The sequence below is a fragment of the Ovis canadensis genome, chromosome 7 (genome assembly GCF_042477335.2).
Source record: "Ovis canadensis isolate MfBH-ARS-UI-01 breed Bighorn chromosome 7, ARS-UI_OviCan_v2, whole genome shotgun sequence".
Lineage (NCBI taxonomy): Eukaryota > Metazoa > Chordata > Mammalia > Artiodactyla > Bovidae > Ovis > Ovis canadensis.
The window spans coordinates 97,559,584-97,578,096 of NC_091251.1; the positions used below are offsets into that span (position 1 = coordinate 97,559,584).

At 42.7% G+C, this 18,513-nt stretch overlaps 1 protein-coding gene across 36 annotated transcripts in view; it reads left to right on the forward strand.

Annotated features, from left to right (window-relative positions):
- Nucleotides 1-18,513, forward strand: part of TTLL5 (tubulin tyrosine ligase like 5) — a 313,391-nt gene that overhangs the window by 215,122 nt on the left and 79,756 nt on the right. For all 36 annotated transcript variants that reach the window (XM_069597094.1, XM_069597088.1, XM_069597100.1 and 33 more), the window contains one exon: nucleotides 18,028-18,245. In XM_069597094.1, coding sequence (XP_069453195.1) covers nucleotides 18,028-18,245 — 218 coding nt within the window. The remainder of the gene's footprint in view (nucleotides 1-18,027; nucleotides 18,246-18,513) is intronic.

Below are 18,513 nucleotides of genomic sequence, written 5' to 3' on the forward strand. Positions count from 1 at the left end.
ACCTAACCCTGCCTACCCACCCACCCAGGGAATTCCCTAGAGCTTTATTCAGGGTCTTAAGAATTCCAGTTCAGGAGACAGATTTGGGTAATACCAAAAGATTATTCCCAGGAAGAGAAAGAGTCAGGGGCTCAAGGCCAAAGCCACAGGGTTAGAGTTGTTCTGTGCAACCCTGACACACGGAAGGAAATGTTTGTCCTTAAAGGATAGGTGGTTATGAGTCATTTTAGGGTAAAAGACCAATAAATAAATAGACTGTCACAAGTTATCTTAGAGGATAAGGGTCCCCTAAGCATCTTGAGTTTCTGGAACACTGGGCAGATGTTCTGGATGCCTGTGTTAAGACAAGGAGCAGTTGAGGTTCAAATTCCGTTCCTGCTGAGATGTGCAGAAGCCACACTTCCTCAGTGGCCTCCTGGCTTCATTTTAGAGAATGCTCTTAGCAACACCTCCATTTTTATTTTTTCCCACCGTATGTCTTAGCTGTGTTTTTTTTTTTTTTAATCTGTGTAAATTTCTTAAAACTTTTAAAACTTCTGAACCCCATGCAGTTTGGATTACTCTAGAATGCCAGCTTAATCAGATGCTGGATAGTGGAAATATACATAGCCGTATTTCCCTTGTTTGAGTAGAATCTAGACAGTTGGTCCCTTTTAATGCTCCCATACCCTGAAATGGTGGATGATTTTAAAAAAAGGTGATTGCAGAGCACTGAGAGTTCTGAGGGAAAAGACAGTTTTGCTGATTTTCACTTTTAGAAACTGCTTCATTGCTAAGTCCTTCTCATTCTTTTGATTAGCTTCCAGCAACTCACATTCCTTTGAAAACTCAGAGTACTGCTATTCTTGTGTGGATTTTCTTTTTTTTTCACTGAGGATTATACTGACCTAGTTTCACTGAACTATGAAGTATATGGAAAATATGTTTTTTAGAATCTGTCAGAATACCTGTTTTAGGGAGAAGTCAGAACTCCCAAGAAGGGAGTTAATCTCGTGTCTCCTGGAGAGGGAACAGAACCTCATTTATCATAATTTTATATATGTTTATAACATCATTTTATTTTTTCCCCCTGTTCTTCTAATCCACAGTTGATTTAGGTAAAAATGAGTAGGGGTGAAGTTTGGGACTGTGGGAGAGAGTGAAAGAAACTACATTCTATTAGCTTGAAGAGTTTATAACTACTAAAATAACAAATAAGTTATTAAGTTATTCTTCATGTTCTAACATGAAGAATATTTAGTAACTTAGAGCAATTTATTTCAGAGGATTTTAAGAAATACTCCACAGAAAGAGCAAAGCCCTGTTAGATTTTTAAGCCTCTACTTTTAGCTCAGCTTGTGATTATACTGGACCTGACCTTTATAAATTACAGCCAAATGATTGCCTGAAACATGGTTTGCCTTCTCTGTGTGTCCTATATGTCTGTCTTTGGGTTAACCCCCTTAGATAGAGATGATTTCTCTGATGAACTTATGCTTTGGATTCAAGTTGCTAAAGTGTAGACAGCCATTGATATAAGTAACAGTTTGGTTAATTGCCTGTTGTAGAGCTGCTGCTGCTGCTGCTAAGTCGCTTCAGTCGTGTCCGCCTCTGTGCGACCCCATAGACGGCAGCCCACCAGGCTCCTCCGTCCCTGGGATTCTTCAGGCAAGAACACTGGAGTGGGCTGCCATTTCCTGCTCCTGTTTGAGAGCAGTGGATAGAATGGAAATCTGACTTACCTAGTATTCATTCACAAGAGAAATATGTTTATGGAATAGGACATTAAACGGGACCTTATACTGTATTGTGGGGCTTCCTTGGTGGCTCAGACAGTAAAGAATCTGCCTCCAGTGCAGGTTCATTCCCTGGGTAAGGAAGATCCCCTGGAGAAGGGAATGGCAACCCACTCCAGTATTCTGGCCTGGAGAATTCCATGGACACAGCAGCCTGGCAGGCTGCAGTCCATGGCGTCTCAAAGAGTTAGTCCCGACAGAGCGACTAATACACACGCAGACTATGTTGTCTTCTAGTCTACTATTACACATGGACGGTATCTTTCATAGTGATCGCCTGAAAATGCTGTTGGAAAAATCATGCAGCCTTTCTTGCATTGCATTCAAAGGAAGTTGTCTATCCTTTTTGCATTTAGCTTTTTGAAGCTCTCAGGAAGGAAAAGTGATTCAGGATATGAGTTTGGAAATGCACATCTCTAACCATTCATGCAGTGTAAGCCTTGATCCTCATCTCTGTCTAAAATTTCAATCATAAGTCTAGAAGTTGCTGTGTTACTGAATCACTCATACAAAAGACTGGTCCTAATATGGACCTGGGAGAGGAAAGTCACCTGGAGCCATTGGCAGAGGCTTCCAGGGCCAGAGGTACAAGGAAATAGGTATGATCCAGTCATTTGATAGAGAACATGATCAAAACAAGATAAAATTGAAACTATGAGCAGTGTATAAAAACACGGTTCTAAATCAGAGCAGAGGTCAGCAAGCTTTTCCTGTAAATGGCCATAAAGTAAATATTTTAGGCCTTGCAAGCTGTACATAGGGTCTGTGGTAACTACTCAGCTCTACCAAGGAAAATAGCCATAGACCATGTAAATGAATGAGTATGGCTGTTTTCCAATAAAACTTTCTTTACAAAAACAGATGGCAGGGGACTTCCCTGGTAGCTCAGTGGTAAAGACTCCATCTGCCAGTGCAGGAGACACAGTTTCCACCTCTGACCCGGGAAGATGGCTCATGCTGCAGAACCAACTAAGCCCGTGCACCACACTGTTGAACCTGTGTTCCGGAGCCCAGGAGTCACAACGACTGAGGCCACGTGCCACAACTGCTAAAGCCCGTGTGCTCTAGAGCCCTGCTCCACAGCAAGAGAAGCCACCACAGGAAGCCTGCACAGCACAACTGGGGGGTAGCTCGTGTGCAGCAGCAAAGACCTAGCACAGCCAAAAATAGAATAAATAAATAAATTGTTTTAAAAATGAAAAACATGGCAGGCTGGATTTGGCCTGCAAGCCCTGGTTTGCAAACCCTTGGTTTTGAGCACCAGAAGCCCTTAAAGGGTCTGTTAAAACATCAGTTGCTTCTCTGACACCATTTCTGATTCAGTAGGTTTGGGATCAGTTCAGTTCAGTCGCTCAGTCATGTCCAACTCTTTGTGACCCCATGGACTGCAGCATGCCAGGCCTCCCGTCACCAACTCCCGGAGTCCACCCAAACCATGTCCATTGAGTCGGTGATGCCATCCATCCAACCATCTCATCCTCTGTCATCCCCTTCTCCTCCTGCCCTCAATCTTTCCCAGCATTAGGGTCTTCTCAAAGAAGTCAGCTCTTTACATCAGGTGGCCAAAGTATTTGAGTTTCAGCTTCAGCATCAGTCCCACCAGTGAACACCCAGGACTGATCTCCTTTAGGATGCGCTGGTTGGATCTCCTTGCAGCCCAACGGACTCTCAAGAGTCTTCTCCAACATCACAGTTCAAAAGCATCAATTCTTCAGTGCTCATTTTTCTTTATAGTCCAAGGTTTGGGATGGGTGTCAATAATTTCCATTTCTAAGTTCCCAGATGATGCTAAGACTTTTCTTCTGAGAACCACTGAGCTAGAAATTAGAAGTATCTCCTTTTCATTGTTTCTCCTGTGTCTTTTGGAAGGAAGGCTGGTTTTGTTAAACTTAGTGTTGCCCTTATAAAACTTCAGGCAGTTTTTTTTTTTTAAAGGAACTTTGTTTCCATCTTTTTCACTTCATCTACCACAGCTTCCTTACGAATAAGTTTTCCAAACTTGAAAACTTCCTGTTCATTCCTCTTATCAGGGTACATTTTGCCCAGCAACCACTGCTCCCAGGATTCCAGTTTTATGAGGGATGAGAGATAAGTAACGGCACAGATTCCTCCCTCTTTGTTTTAGTAAGAATGGCCAACACTTAATAAGCACATACGGTGGTCCAAGCACTGTTCACGTGCTTTAAGGTATATTTATTCATTTAAAATGGGTTCCAGGATAGCTGAGGAAGTTGTGGGATCTTGGCCATCTAAGGGTGGTTCAATGAATCTGTGTGTTGATGTATCCCAGGGTATCTTCTCTCTGGTTTCCCTCATTGCGTCCCACTTCCTTCTCAGACTGGCTTCCTGCCCTTGAAGGAGAAGGATTAAAAAAAAAAAAAAAAAACAACTTCTCTGTCAGCTGAGCAGGGGGACCTTCTTGGGCAGCGGTGACTGCTGCCGACATGAGCATGAGTAGCCCTCCCTGCTGGGGTCTGCAAGGAGGGCTGCACCAGCTGTGAGGCCCGACTGACCTGATTCTAATTGCCAACATCGAGCTGATGTTATTCTTGGCCCAGGGCAGAGCGATTACTCAGTAGTTTCTGTTAAAGTGATTCTTTGTTAAAGCTCTGCTCCCAACCCCCATCCTCTGGCCCTCCCACTCTCTCCTCTACCTATTCCAGTCTGGAAAAAAAAAAGAAGCCCCAAAAGCCGAAAAATTAAGGGTATTTTGATGGTCGAGACAGAACTACTGAAATTTCTTTTAACAACAGAGGGGGAGAGAGAGGATTTTAACTACACCTTAATTTTTCCCTGGTTTCCAAAGCCCTTCAATTTTTAGTAGATGTAATTTTTAACTTTGCAAAGTAACTCAGGGTAGGAGAAAACCTTGCATCCTCAGTTCCTTCTTGCACTCTGTCTGCCTTCCTTCCCCATCCTAAAATGCCCAATTTCACCTCAGCTCAGCCAGTAGAAACTAACGTCCCGAGACAAGCAGGGCGGGGGGCGCAGCTCAGCGTTCACTTGAAGGGGTCTTTCAGTACGATAGCAACATCTTGGGTGCCGTGTGTAATGAGACATCTTGGGTGCCATGTGTAATGAGCTTTTTGCTAACGGCCTGTGTGTATATAAGCACAGCTTCACAGGTGTGGGAAGGGTTCCCATAGAAACCCAGCCAAGTCTTGTTATTCTGCTCCTAAAAGTTCATTGCATGTGTCTAGAAAAATTGTGCATACACACCGCCCACCCTCCCCCGTCCAACTTCAGCAATGAGTACTTCAGCCTTCGCTGCTGTGTGTTTGCGTTGTGGGGGAGGGGGAGGCAGGCACCTGGGCTTTTCCAGGCAGTCAGCAATAACATGCTAGCTCCTCAGCCTGACCCAGGGAGAACCAACAAGCAGATCAGCTCTGCAGGGGGAGTCTTTCTATGTCTTCCCAACAAGAGTATCTGGGAGGATGGTTGGGCACTGGGCACAACCTCAGGCCAGTGCTTAAGTTCCTAGAACAGGCTGATTTGAACTTCCTAACCTCCTGCTGCTCTGTGTTGTTTTGTGTTGTTTTCATTTGGTTTGGGGATCTTTTGTTCAATTTTATATTTCCTTCTGACCTTTATTGGGAACTCATCTAGTTTGTTTATGATTATGATTGTCTTAGAGCCATTCGATTTAGCGGATTTTGCCCAAACTAACCTCTTCATCCATAATGACACTCCATTCAAAATATGTGATAATACACGCAAAACCGTATTCTGGTGTTCAGAAACAGGCACTGTGGACAGGCTGTGGAGTCAGATACTCCTGTTTCAATCTGAGCCCATGACCTGCGCCAAGCTCTTTAAACCTCCTTGAAAGTCGGTTTCTTCATCTCTAACATGGGGACGATGATGTGTATCTGTGGGTTTTCGTGAGGACCATATTCCTCAGGATGTTTCCATGTGCCCAAGCACTAAATGTGCAGTGGTATTTGTATAATCGCAGTGAATCTTCACAACTGCCCTCTTATAAAAACAGAGCATCACGTATGTGGCTTTCCCAGGCTCACAGAAGTGACAAATAAATGGAGGAGCTGGGGTTTTTGAATCCAGGCATGTCAGCCTCCAGCATCCAAGCTCTTGGCTATCATGCTGTATGTATTATCGCACTTCCCAGGTGGCACTAGTGGTAAAGAACTCGCCTGCCAGTGCAGGAGACATTAAGAGATGGGGGTTCGAGCCTTGGGTCAGGAAGATCCCCTGCAGGAAGGCATGGCAACCCACTCCAGGACTCTTGCTGGAGAATCCCATGGACAGAGAGCCTGGCGGGCTGCAGTTCATAGGGTCGCAAAGAGTCAGACACAACTGAAGCGACTTAGCACGCATGCATGCAGATGTATTATTACATTTTAAATTGCAGTTCATGTGTTCAACAGGTACTTATTGACACTCACAAAGCTATTTTGAAAACTTAATCTCAGGTAATTTAACTAGTCTCCTGCTAGGCAGATACACTGTTGCAAAAGAAAAGGTCTACTAAATGTGTGTTACCCCAGTTACCTCAAATTCCTAATTAAAGAAATGTCTTAAAAAGGTGTTTCAGGGTTTAAAACTCTTAGAAATGGCCACAGTCTACCTTCCGTTGTACTTTTATTATTTAGGAACAATGTCAGGGACCACTGAGGTTTTTGGTTTTTTACTGCCGTGTAATTGCTTTACAAGGTTGTGTTGGGTTCTGGTGTACAACAGTGTGAATCAGCTATGTGTATACGTTTAGCGCCTCCCTCCCATCCCCCCCCCCCCCCACTCCTCTGGGTCATCACAAAGCCCCAAGCTGAGGTCCCGTGCTGCTCAGCAGCTCCCCCCTGGCTGGCTGCTTTGCATGTGGTGGTGGATATGTCAGTGCTCCTGCATCAGTTTGTCCCACCCTGTCCTTCCTCCACTGTCACAAGTCCATTCTTGACATCTGGGTCTCTATTCCTCCCGTGCATTGGTACCATCTTTCTAGATTTCATATTTATATATTAATGTACTGGATTTGTTTTTCTATTTCTAACTTGCTTCACTCTGTACAATACGCTCTAGATTCATCCACATCACTACACATGACTCAGTTTTGTTCCTTTTTATGGCTGAGTAGTATCCCATTGTATATATGTACCACGTTTATCCATTCATATGTCAATGGACATCTAGGTTGCTTCCATGTCCTGCCTTTTGTAAATAGTGCTGCAGTGAACGTTGAGGCCTATGTGTGTCTTTTTGAGTTATGGTTTTCTCAGGGTATATGCCCAGTAGTGGGATTGTTCTTGCAGCATCCTGAACTATGTTCTGTGAGTTTGAAGATTCAATGTGTGGGTTGTTATTAATAACATAGGAACTATCTCTTCAGTGATCAATTTGTCCTTTCAACCCTGTTTTTGTTATTGGTCATATTTTTAAAATTTTATTTCTTTTTAATATAAATTTATTTATTTTAATTGGAGATTAATTACAATATTGTACTGATTTTGTTATACATCAACATGAATCTGCCCCAGGTGTTCTATGATGGTATTTTTGAGAAGGCTATCAGGAAACGGCAGGTGTCTGCAGATGTGAATACCACAGATGTTGCTTTTGTGATTAATCACTAATCACTTTTGTGGTTAGTATTATGCTTGCTTTCTCAATAGATTTCATAGAAATCTGATTCTTAATGCACTGTTACAGTATAGACATCGGTTCATTATGCTGATTCATTACTACTAGTAATAGAAACCCCTTGGTTATTACCAGAGTGTTTTCTAAGCTGTTGCTTGGAAGGAGGAAGGTGAGAGCAAGGAAATAGGTGTATAGTGAGTGCCTTTTGTATGCTAGGTGTAGTAGTATCTCCGTTCCACTAATGAGGAAACTGATGCTCAAAAACTTTAAGTAACTTACACAAGGTTGTACAGCTAGCTTTATTGCAGTTATAATAGATAAGCCAGGTCAGAGGGTTCTAAAGCCCTTTTCCAGTCTACCTCCCTCCCCAGTGAGTAAGTGACACTTCATTTTCTCCTTGTTTTATACATTTATTATCAGTCAGATAAGGCATTCGAGTTTTATTGTTGCTGCTGCTATACATCCATATGCACAAATATAAAAGAAAAGGTCAATACAATGAATCAAACTCAAAACCCCACTTGGCTGTAGTTATGTTAAGAGACAACTCTTCACCTGCCAGCTGCTTGGGATTGACCTTGTTTGTCGTATACCCTTAAAATGTGGGCTCTGCTACAGTTGCCTGGTGGCCAGTTCCCTTCCCTCCCCTCACTCTCTGACCTCTGGCTTTTTTCTGTTTTTCTGTGGGCATATGAGGGACTCATAGCAGTAACTTTGTGTGAAATGATGAAAGACTTCATCTTTAAACACAAAGAACCCCATCCATCTGTGATGGATGCAACCACAGGAAAAAACTTAATAGCTCTATGACAGCAAAGTTTATATAAGATAAACAGTAGGTCAACGTGTGATATTCTGAGCCAAATAAAATAAACTATACATTTGAAGACAAAGGCAAGTTAGTTATTTAGAAACTGAATTTAAAGTTGTAAAGGAACATAGAGATTACCTTGTCTAATTATTTCATTTACTCATCAGAAGATATGAGGCAAACACATTATTAGGAGAACAAGGGCACTGATATAGAAATAATTCCCTAAAACTACTAGTAAATAAAATATAAAAGAGACAATTGAAAGTAAGGCTATGAATTATTTTTTTAACCAATTGAACTCTCAGTCTGGGGTCATTGGTGATCTTTTGAGGTTACCTTTATTTATTATACATGCACACACACATATTCTTGCACACTTTAACTTTCCAAGTAAGTAACAAAGATTTGCTTATGCACAAATTTTTTTCAACCGCTTTTCCTTGGAATAAATTAAGTGAAATCTCTGTCTTTTAAATGCATCTGGTGAAAGCTGGACACATTGCTAGGTTTGCTTTAATTTTGCTTTGGAAGGGAGATAGATTTAACTTCAGTGCAGCTGATGTGAAAAGGGAGTCAGCATGGCCTAAATGAGGAAGGCAGTGTAGTGTGGCGGGGCCACGGAATAAGACTCCTTCCGGGACTTGCCATCATGGACAGACCGTGGAAGCCTTTTGTGCTCTGATTTCTTCTGTAGATGGAAGTGATGATGCGACCCGCCATAAATGGCTGGGAGCGTTATATGATACAATATGTAAAGCACTTAGAGCAATGCTGACTGTGATAAAAGCTCAATAAAAAGGTGTTGCTCTTATTGCTGTGTATTACTTCGTTTTTCATTGTGGTAAAAAACACATAGCATAAATTTGCCCTCTTGGAGATCTTCTGTTTTTGTGCAGTATTTTCACCTGTGTGCATGTGGTTGTACAACGGATTACTAAACGTTTTCATCTTGCATAACTGAAACTCCGCACACACTGAGCAGCTCCCCGTGTCCCCCTCGCCCAGCCGCTGACGTTCACCACTCTGCTTTGTGTTCCTGTGAATGTGATTACTTTGGATTCCTCGTATCACTCAAATCTTGTCGTATTATTTTTTAGGGACTGGTTTATTTCATTTACTGTAATATCCTGAAGGTTCACTTGTTGTAGTTTACGGCAGGATTTCTCTAGTTTTTAAGGCTTAATGATACTCTGTCACGTGTATACACATTTATCCATTCATCAGTCTATAGGCGTTTAGGCTGCTTCCACATCTTAGCTACTGCAAATAAGACTTCAGTGAACCTGAAGATGCAGACATATCTTCTACTGTATATTACTTTTAACCTTAAATGTACATATCTCTGGGGCTTCCCAGGTGGCTCAGTGGTAAAGAATTCACCTGCCAATGCAGAGACTCGAGAGATGTGGGTTCAATCCTTGGGTCAGGAATATTGCCTGGAGAAGGAAATGGCAACCCACTCCAGTATTCTTGCCCAGAAAATCCCATGGACAGAGGAGCCTGGTGGGCTACAGTCCATGGTGTTGCAAAGCTGGACATGATGAGCTTGCATGACTGAGCAAGCATGCATGCACATGTCCATAGCGTTATAATCTCAACTTGGAATTTTAGTCAAACCCCTCATGCCAGAAGGAGGAATTGGTTTGAATGATATTTAAGAAGGTGGCTTAGAAGTTCAAGGCTCATAAAATACTAATTAGCTACGTTTTGAAAAACTAGTATTTACTTATTTGGACAGCAGGAAATTATATGCAGATTATTGCTAGGAAGAGACATGAGGAGAAAGAGTAAAAAGAATGATTAATAGTACCATGGTAAAATGGTTAAAATAATAATATGTTTGTCCAAAAGCATAAATGTCTTATAAACATTAGAGAAAAAGAGAAACAGCATGAGCAACAAATTAGAAGCCAGCTTTCCATAGGACATGTTGTATTTACTTAAATAATCAAGGAAAGGTAAGGCAGTTATTCTTCCAAACATACTGATGGAAATATAATCAGTACAACCTTTACAGAGGGCAATTTGAGAATATGTATTTAAAAAGATGTAGAAGCAGCAGCAGCATTCTGATCTAGCTATTCTGTTTTAAGGAAATTATTTTAAGGAAAAGATGCAGCGTATATCAAAAGGTAGAAATAACATGATGTTTATCACAACACTGTTCTTAAATAGAGAATTAACCTGGCGAAAACTTCTGGATGTGTGTGTGTGTGTGGTTTCAAAATGAAAGTATAAAGTTTTAGGGGGCCTACTTTTTCCCACTTAAAAATGTATTGGAAACTTAGTTCCTTAATTGCATGTATGGATCTACTGTGTTAGTTCGCAGTATTATACTGTTGGTGACTGGTTAAGTAAACTATGATAAACTGTGATACAAGATGTTATTCAGTTGCTAAGTCATATCTCACTTCTTTTGTGATCCCATGGACAGTAGCCTGACACGCTTCTCAGTCCATGCAATTTCCCAGGCAAGAATACTGGAGTGGGTTGCCATTTCCTTCTCCAGGGGATCTTCCCAACCCAGGGATTGAACACATGTCTCCTGCGTTGGCAAGTAGATTCTTTACCACTGAGCCACCAGGGAAGCCCAGGAGAAAATAGATAGCCATTAAAAACAGTGATCTAGATCTACCCTATAGATATGGAACCAAATGCTCAAGATAGATATTTGAATGAAAAAAAATTTTCAAAAAATCAGATATCATATACGAATTTTTGTAAGCCCACAGAAATAATGTATCATATACATAGAAAATAGGTGATTATACACAGGAAAGAATCTAAATATTACTGGAGGTTATCAGAGAACAGAATTCAAAATGACTTTTAAAACAGTTTTCCTTTTTTTGGTGTGAATGTGTTTCAAAAAAAAACCATTAGTCTGCCAAATATTTCTGAGCATTGAGGGAGGAAAACAGAAAGCAATGCAGAACCTACAGTCATTGGTGTCTAAACTTGCCCTCAGAATATAAACCTCTCCCAATGTATGACTGTCATTTGGTTGGGTGGTGGGGCTGCTAGTGAGGGAATGTCGTCAATGTGATGTCTTAGGGCTAGGTAGCTTTGTGACCATGGGGTGCAGCCCTGGCCTTAACCAGCTGCCTCATAGTAGGACTTTGTTTGTAACACCTAGCCCAAGATCTGTTCAAGTGTCTCAATACTACTGAGAAATCAACCGAGAGACACTGTTGGTATCTTTGTACGCTTAGTTGCAGGAAGTCTGAAGCCTGTAAGTATATTTGACTATCTCTTTTTAATGGCCTGCATTGTTGCTCAAATGTTTTTAGGTACAACTGATTTAGGGGCTGCCTGAAGCACAGTGTTTTCAGTTGGTTGGTGAATAATACTCTCTTCTCAATTGTTCTGTCCCAGTAAGCACCTGTATTCACATCCTTTAGAATAGGTCACTGGAACTTCTAAGAGCCTTCTTTCCTTGTTGCTAAAGGAGAAAAAAATTCTTAACTGGTTTTAGAAATGGGAGGGAATGCCAGAGGACTTCCAGATCTCTTTGGCATCTCAAAGTCCTGTCTCAGTGCCCAGGTCATCCGTCTCTCTCTGTATGAACCAGAGCATCTTCAGGGTTTCTGCCCCATCCCTGTTGAGGTCCTAGCATTACCCACTGCTGGTTGCAGTACCGGAAGTTGTACTCTTTATCTTGCTCAGCTTTCAGACTTGCCCCAGGTGACAAACACTGTGAAATGAAGACAGCCAAGAACTGCATATAGGATGGGATGAAGACCTTTTGGAAGCTTGATTTTGCCAAAATAGATACAGCTACCCTCACCCTCTCCCTGGCTTCCCTGGTGACTTAGATGGTAAAGAATCCACCTGCAGTCTGGGAGACCTGGGTTCGATCCCTGGGTTGGGAAGATCCCCTGGAGGAGGGCATGGCAACCCACTTCAGTATTTTTGCCTGGAGAATCTCCATGGACAGAGGAGCCTGGCGGGCTACACAGTCCATGGGGCCACAGAGTCAGACACAGCTGAGTGGCTAAGCATAGCACTGTCCCCCTGCCTTTTTTATAGCATTGTATGGTTGCACGTAATGTGTTCTTTGCGTTGAGCAACTCTCAGCCTGGTTGTAGTAAAGACGAGTGATTAGCATCTTACCTTCTCAGGGAGATAAACCATCCAGTACTTGAGTTACCAGAACTAGAAGCTGTGTTATGGGAACTTTATCCAAGTTAGGATAAAATCTCACATGGGGAGAATGATGCATAAAATGTTTGCTGTCCTGATAGCAGAGAAAAAGGGGTACAAAGTGACATTAACAACTCAAATAGAGATTTCATATTTGCCTGCTTCATCTACCTTAATTTCTGAAAAATGAATTTAGAGAGTTATTTCACTGCAGGGAGGCATCCAGTTATATTCCATCACCAAGAAGCCCGAGTCAAGACTGAAAGGGGTGTTTCTCTGGAAGGGATTAAAACACACACATACACCACACAACCTCCCAGAATTTAATCTCTGAACGGTATTATCTTTCAAGTAAGGGAACCCAGATCTTGCTTCCATGTGGCCTTCCAAGTTGCAGTCTGTGTTCTATCACAGATTCCTCCTTCCCACCCATGATTACCCTTCTGTTGTGGGAGAAGGAAGGCCTTTCCAGTCTTTTGTCTGGGGCCAAGCCAAGCTTCCAACTGTGGTTTCCTCTGAGTGTCCTTGCTGAAGCATTGCTGTTTCCCACACCCAATACAGAGGCAAAGGCTTGCGTTTGTTGACCAGGTCTTGAGTGGAGGCTGGTGCTGATATAGCTTTCACATTCCCAGGACAGTGACTGGTGACAGTGCAGGCCCCACCCCTGGGTTAGCCCACAAGTGCAGAGTGCTAACACTCTGTCCAGACCTCACAGTTCTTAGAAATTACATGGCGAGAACTTTATATAATGCTCCTGTTTATTTATGAATGAATACCAGGACAAAACAGTTCACATAATCTGTCATAGAGGTAGACTTGTAGGATTAGGGTCAATACAGGCTGTGGTTGCTGGGGAGGTGGGTGGGGGTTGGGGAGGCTGATTTCTGCCAATATTCTACACTCATCTATATGTCTTCTTTTATCTTTGCCTGAGTACTTTCTGGTTTTCTTCTCATCAGTTTTGATTACTTTAATCTCATTCCACTTAGCCTTGGCTTTGGTGCAGCTTTTGGGAACTTGTCTGACACATTACTGACTTCGGGGAATTTTGGATGGCATAGAATTACAATAATTTCATTATCCATTCAGTTTATGAGCGTATGATCCCCAAATGACAAATGAGAACCTAGAAGCTTTTTACTGTATTTGGGAAGACTCTCTGCTATTTTTGAGATGCAGTTACATTTTTATTATATTGAAGCTGAAACAAGCTTGACTCTTTGGTTGATTGAGAATTGTCTCTCAGCTCAGTTAGGATTCCATTTGGTTGCATATAATAGAACACTTCCCACCCATGGCTGTTTAAACAAGTTAAAGATTTATTTTCTTTTCCCTGTGTAACCAGGTATCTAGAGATAGAGGTGCTCCTAAAGTCCATGGTGCGGTCAGAAACCCGTGCTCCTCCTGTCTTTATCCTCTGCGATCCTCAGCAAGGAACTTCCACCTTGCTGCTTCTGAGTAGATGGCCACATTCTGGGTGAAGAACAGCAACAGTGCAGGGTGACAGCTGTGTGCCAGCCAGCCCAGTCTGCCCCCTTTGAAGAGCTTTCCCAGAACTGCACCGGGAAACGTCTCTATTTACCATTCAGAACCAGGTCACGGGGTTATCTCAAGGTACAGGAGGGACTGGGAAATAGAATGTTCTAGGTGGGCACATGTTTTACCCAAATGAAATCAGGACAGTTTTGGGGGGAAGAAAAGAAGAATTATTAGTATCCAGGCAAGTGAGTTTCTTTTGTGGTTTTGAGGTAAAGACTCATCTTATTACTATGGAACAAGTGTCTGAGGTCCTGCCACAGTATGTGCATCTAGGAAGGTGAATTTATTTTCATCTGGAATCTGAAGAAGGGCTTAACTTACGTATTGTGGCTGAATGTAAGTTGAACACAAAACACACGAGGCCCTTTCACTATTCAAACTCCAGACAGCGGTCCTACTACGAGATAGGATCTCTGTGTAAACACAAACTTGTCTATTTTCTTGTATAGGAATTTAGTAGTTGGTATAATATGAGGTGCTTTTTTCTTCACTTATGGAGTAAATGTTTATTAAGCACCATTTGTACACAAACGGTCTTCTTGGCACTGTTGCTGCTGCTGCTAAGTCGCTTCAGTTGTGTCTGACTCTGTGCGGCCCCATAGACGGCAGCCCACCAGGCTTCCCAGTCCCTGGGATTCTCCAGGCAAGAACACTGGAGTGGGTTGCCATTTCCTTCTCCAATGCATGAAAGTGAAAAGTGAAAGTGAAGTCGCTCGGTCGTGTCTGACTCTTAGCGACCCCATGGACTGCAGCCTACCAGGCTTCTCCGTCTGTGGGTTTTTCCAGGCAAAGAGTACTGCAGTGAGGTGCCATTGCCTTCTCCCTTGGCACTGTTAGTGAAACAAAAATTAATCAGGTACAAAGGCAGGCATTTCCAGTATGTATTGTCCAGACACAGAAAAAAGTATGTATATAGGTGGCTGTGATACAAGGTAATTGTGCTAAATGTGATAAGACAGATACGAATGCAGGTTTATAAGCGTTTAGAAGAGAAAAAGGCTGTTCTGCCAGAAAGAATTGCGTAAATATGATCTGGGGAACCTACACATGTGCTTTCATTTTATGAGTTTGTTTTTGCAGCTAGTGAGCATCATCATAAGACTGGAAAAATATGCTGGAAACACAGAACCAACCACCATTCACAAGTCATTGCAGATAAGCGGACTTGCACGTCAGCCACCCTTTGGTTCCTCAGTACGCTGAGGTGGTAGTTTGGGAAGGAAGGGGGCATTTCCGTTTCTGCTGTGTGCCTGGGGCTTTGATTTATTTCTGGAAACCTTTACTGAGTGCCTGGGCTGCATTTACGTATTGATCTTCATCTAATCCCCTACAGTCCAGCCAAGTGATTATAATTGCTGATGAGGAAGCTAAAAGCTCAGAGAGGTTAAGTAACTTGAAAGGTCACCCAATTTATAAGTGACAGAGCCTACATTTGAGTCCAGGCACACCTGACTATGGGCTACCCTGGTGGCTGAGATGGTGAAGACTCTGCCTGCATTGAGGGAGACCTGGGTTCGATCCCTGGGTTGGGAAGATCCCGTGGAGAAGAGAATGGCTCCCCACTCCAGTGTTCTTGCCTGGAGAATTCTACAGACAGAGGAGCCTTGCAGGGTACGTCCATGGGGTCGCAAAGTTAGACACCACTGAGCGTGTCCGACTTATCACCCCTTAACCGCTTGTCTCACCTGACTGTAGACCCATGTTCCTTTCCACTTCCATGAGCCTTTGCCTATCGCTGATGACCTAATCTGGTCTTGAAGCCATAGTAAGTGTTGAACAGTCAATTCTTTCTTCAACACAGTCTAATGGCAAGTCCTCAAACCAGCTGGGCTTCATTTGATATTTTGATTTATACTTAGAAAGTTAATCTGCTGCCTGCTCACATCTTATTAGAACTTAACTTACTTTTGACTTTTCAATAATTTACTTTTAGAATCAGTTCATAAATAACTACATTTAGATGGCATAAAATTCAAAAAGACACAAATAATATATAGTAAAAAATCGGTTCCCCTTTTCCCCTAACCCCTAGCTAACCAGTTCTTTTCCATGGAGGCTGCCAGTTTTTGTTTTTAATCCTTTCAGAATTGTTCTGTGCAGATACCAACATGGTAAATATCTTTGTGTGTGTATATTGGCATATAAAGATATGTTTATAAGTATCCTTTTTCACACAAATAGAAGCTTACTATACTCCCTGCTCTGATCGTGCTCTTTTTATTCGTCTTTTTATTTGTATTTAGATGTCCCAGGAAGATTTTTTAAACAAATTTGAAATATGGTTAAGCTGTCACCACGGCAACGTGTATTGAATAGATGTTCTTCCTGATGGCAGTTCAATGAAGAATGTTTTTATTTCCACGAGTTCTTCCCTAACAGTGGTTTTCCTCCTCTGCTTCTCATCCAGTGAATGTGTTTATAGAGGGCCAGTGTAGACCTCGTCAGCCCTCGTGGTCAGTTCTGGCTTCCTCCCCACCCTGAGCGAGGCATCTTGCGAGCACGCGTCAGTCTAAGCTCACTCATTGGGAGATTGTGGGGTCACCCTTTCCTGCCACCCTCCTTCCTTCCAATTGAATCTCTCCCATAGATTTTTAGGCCCTTAGATATGGTGCTTGAAAGGAGTGGATTTCTTTTTGAGCCAGTTCCACAAGCTGGCCTCTGCTGCACCCCTTGGTTACAGATGGCCCACGCCCTTGCTCCCACTGCCCGCCTCCCCGGGTGCAGCCCTGCACTCTAGGCTTTGTCCCTGGACTCAGGTCTTCCTTGGCACCCCTCCTCCGGTCAGAGGTAGAGGCAGGTGAGCCCCTCTTCCATTCCCTCTCGGGTGGCTTCCAGAGATGAGGACCATTTCGTCCAGTTGGTCTGTAAGAAAGTGCCGTGAGCGTCCACCTCTGAAATCGCTTTGCTCCTTGTCGAGCCTCTCAACCACACACACTCCATCCGCACAAGAAGGCCGGCTACCCCTGCTGCCCCGTATCTGCCCAGCCAGGGACCTTCGGACACACTTTCCTGAAATGGGCCATTTCAAGGCATTCGCGTAGAAGGACTGGTTAACACTTCTTTGCTGAAGCCGCTCAGTTCATCTTTTATCTCTCAAAAACTAAAATTCTTAAGGGACAGAAATACTGCTGGTGTAGTTTGCCTAGAAGGTGAATGTCTCCTGAGAGCATCTGACATTCCTTCAGGCCTTGCTGTGAGAAAATGACATTTCTCCCATTACCTCTTGAAGTGTAGTGCCTGTAGGTGGAAATCAATTGCCAGAAATCCTTTAAATAAAAAGTCCTATGTCTTTTGTCACTTATATTTTCTTCCTAATATCCTTTTCTATTTAAAGTTTTATGAGGCATGCATACTGAAAGCAGGGTTAACATATTTCAAGAATCAGTAACAAAATTTGTAACACACACGAAAAACTATTTCTAATGAGGTAAATAAGTTGCAAGACTTGTTTTAAGCCTCTCTCTGAGGAAGTATACAATTAAGTGTACATCCTGCAGGTATGTGTGGTATTTGTGATGTCTAGATGGTGATTTTGCGATCTTCATTTAGTATCTGTAGGCTTACCTTCTAAGCGAAAATACCCTTCATGTCGTAATTTTACTTTAAAAGTGTTTCCAAGTGTAGGTCTTAACGTTAATCTTTAGGTCATCAAGGTGTTACTACTCCACACTGGGTCCTTCTCTTTCCTCAAAGGTGCAAGCCTTCTAGAGGAGTTCAGAGTTCTGTGAGTGGGCTGGAATTGAGTCAGGTTCAAGTCACTTTTGTTCTCTGCCATGTTCTTAGTACTTAACACCTGACAAGAGGCATTCGTTAAATTCTTGTTGAATTTAACAATGAAGGGAAGTACTAAGACCAAGAGAGACCAAATGCTTCTCTGATTCACGTCTATGGACAACACATAGTACCCAGCTGCCCACTGAGTCCTAGCCCAGTGCACTTTCAACAAGACCATCTCCACTCTCTGCTAAAAGAGATTTCCCTTCTCTGAATCTAAACCTGCACTGGCGTTATTGGAGGAAATGTTTTTTCTTTAAAGTTGCTTCATTTGAATGATTTCCCTTTTCCTTTTGTCCTCTCCTCAGGATTGCAAACCAGTTATTCACTTACAGCAAATGGACTGTGAAGAATATCTCCATCAATCTTCTGTTTTTCTTTTTCTCGTAGGCGATCTTTGGCAGCCAGACACTACCTAACTCCAATTTATGGACAATAAATAATGGTGCAGCTTGCAGAATTCCAAGCGCCACAGCCAGTGGCCAGAAGCCAACGACTCTGCCACAAAAAGTGGTGCCACCTCCAAGTTCTTCCTCCTCCCTGGTCCCCAAACCCCCATCCAATCACAAACAAGTCCTCAGAAAGGCAACATCCCAAAGGGCTTCCAAGTAAGTTTTCGGAATTCTTCTGTTCCTTCTGAGTTGTATCAATTCTGTGCTAACAGTGCTCTTTATTTATGGAGGCTCAAGACAATGTGTACTGCAGTGCTGAAAAGAACACCTGATGGGGAGTAAAGGCCAACTGTTTTCCCAGCCCTGGCTGTGAGCTAGAATCACCGGGGGAGCTATTACACCATGGCCAGCGGCAAGGCTGTCCCCTGTGAGAGGGGCAGAGACTGCTCCTTTAAGTGCGCCAAGGGTAATGGTGAGCATTGCA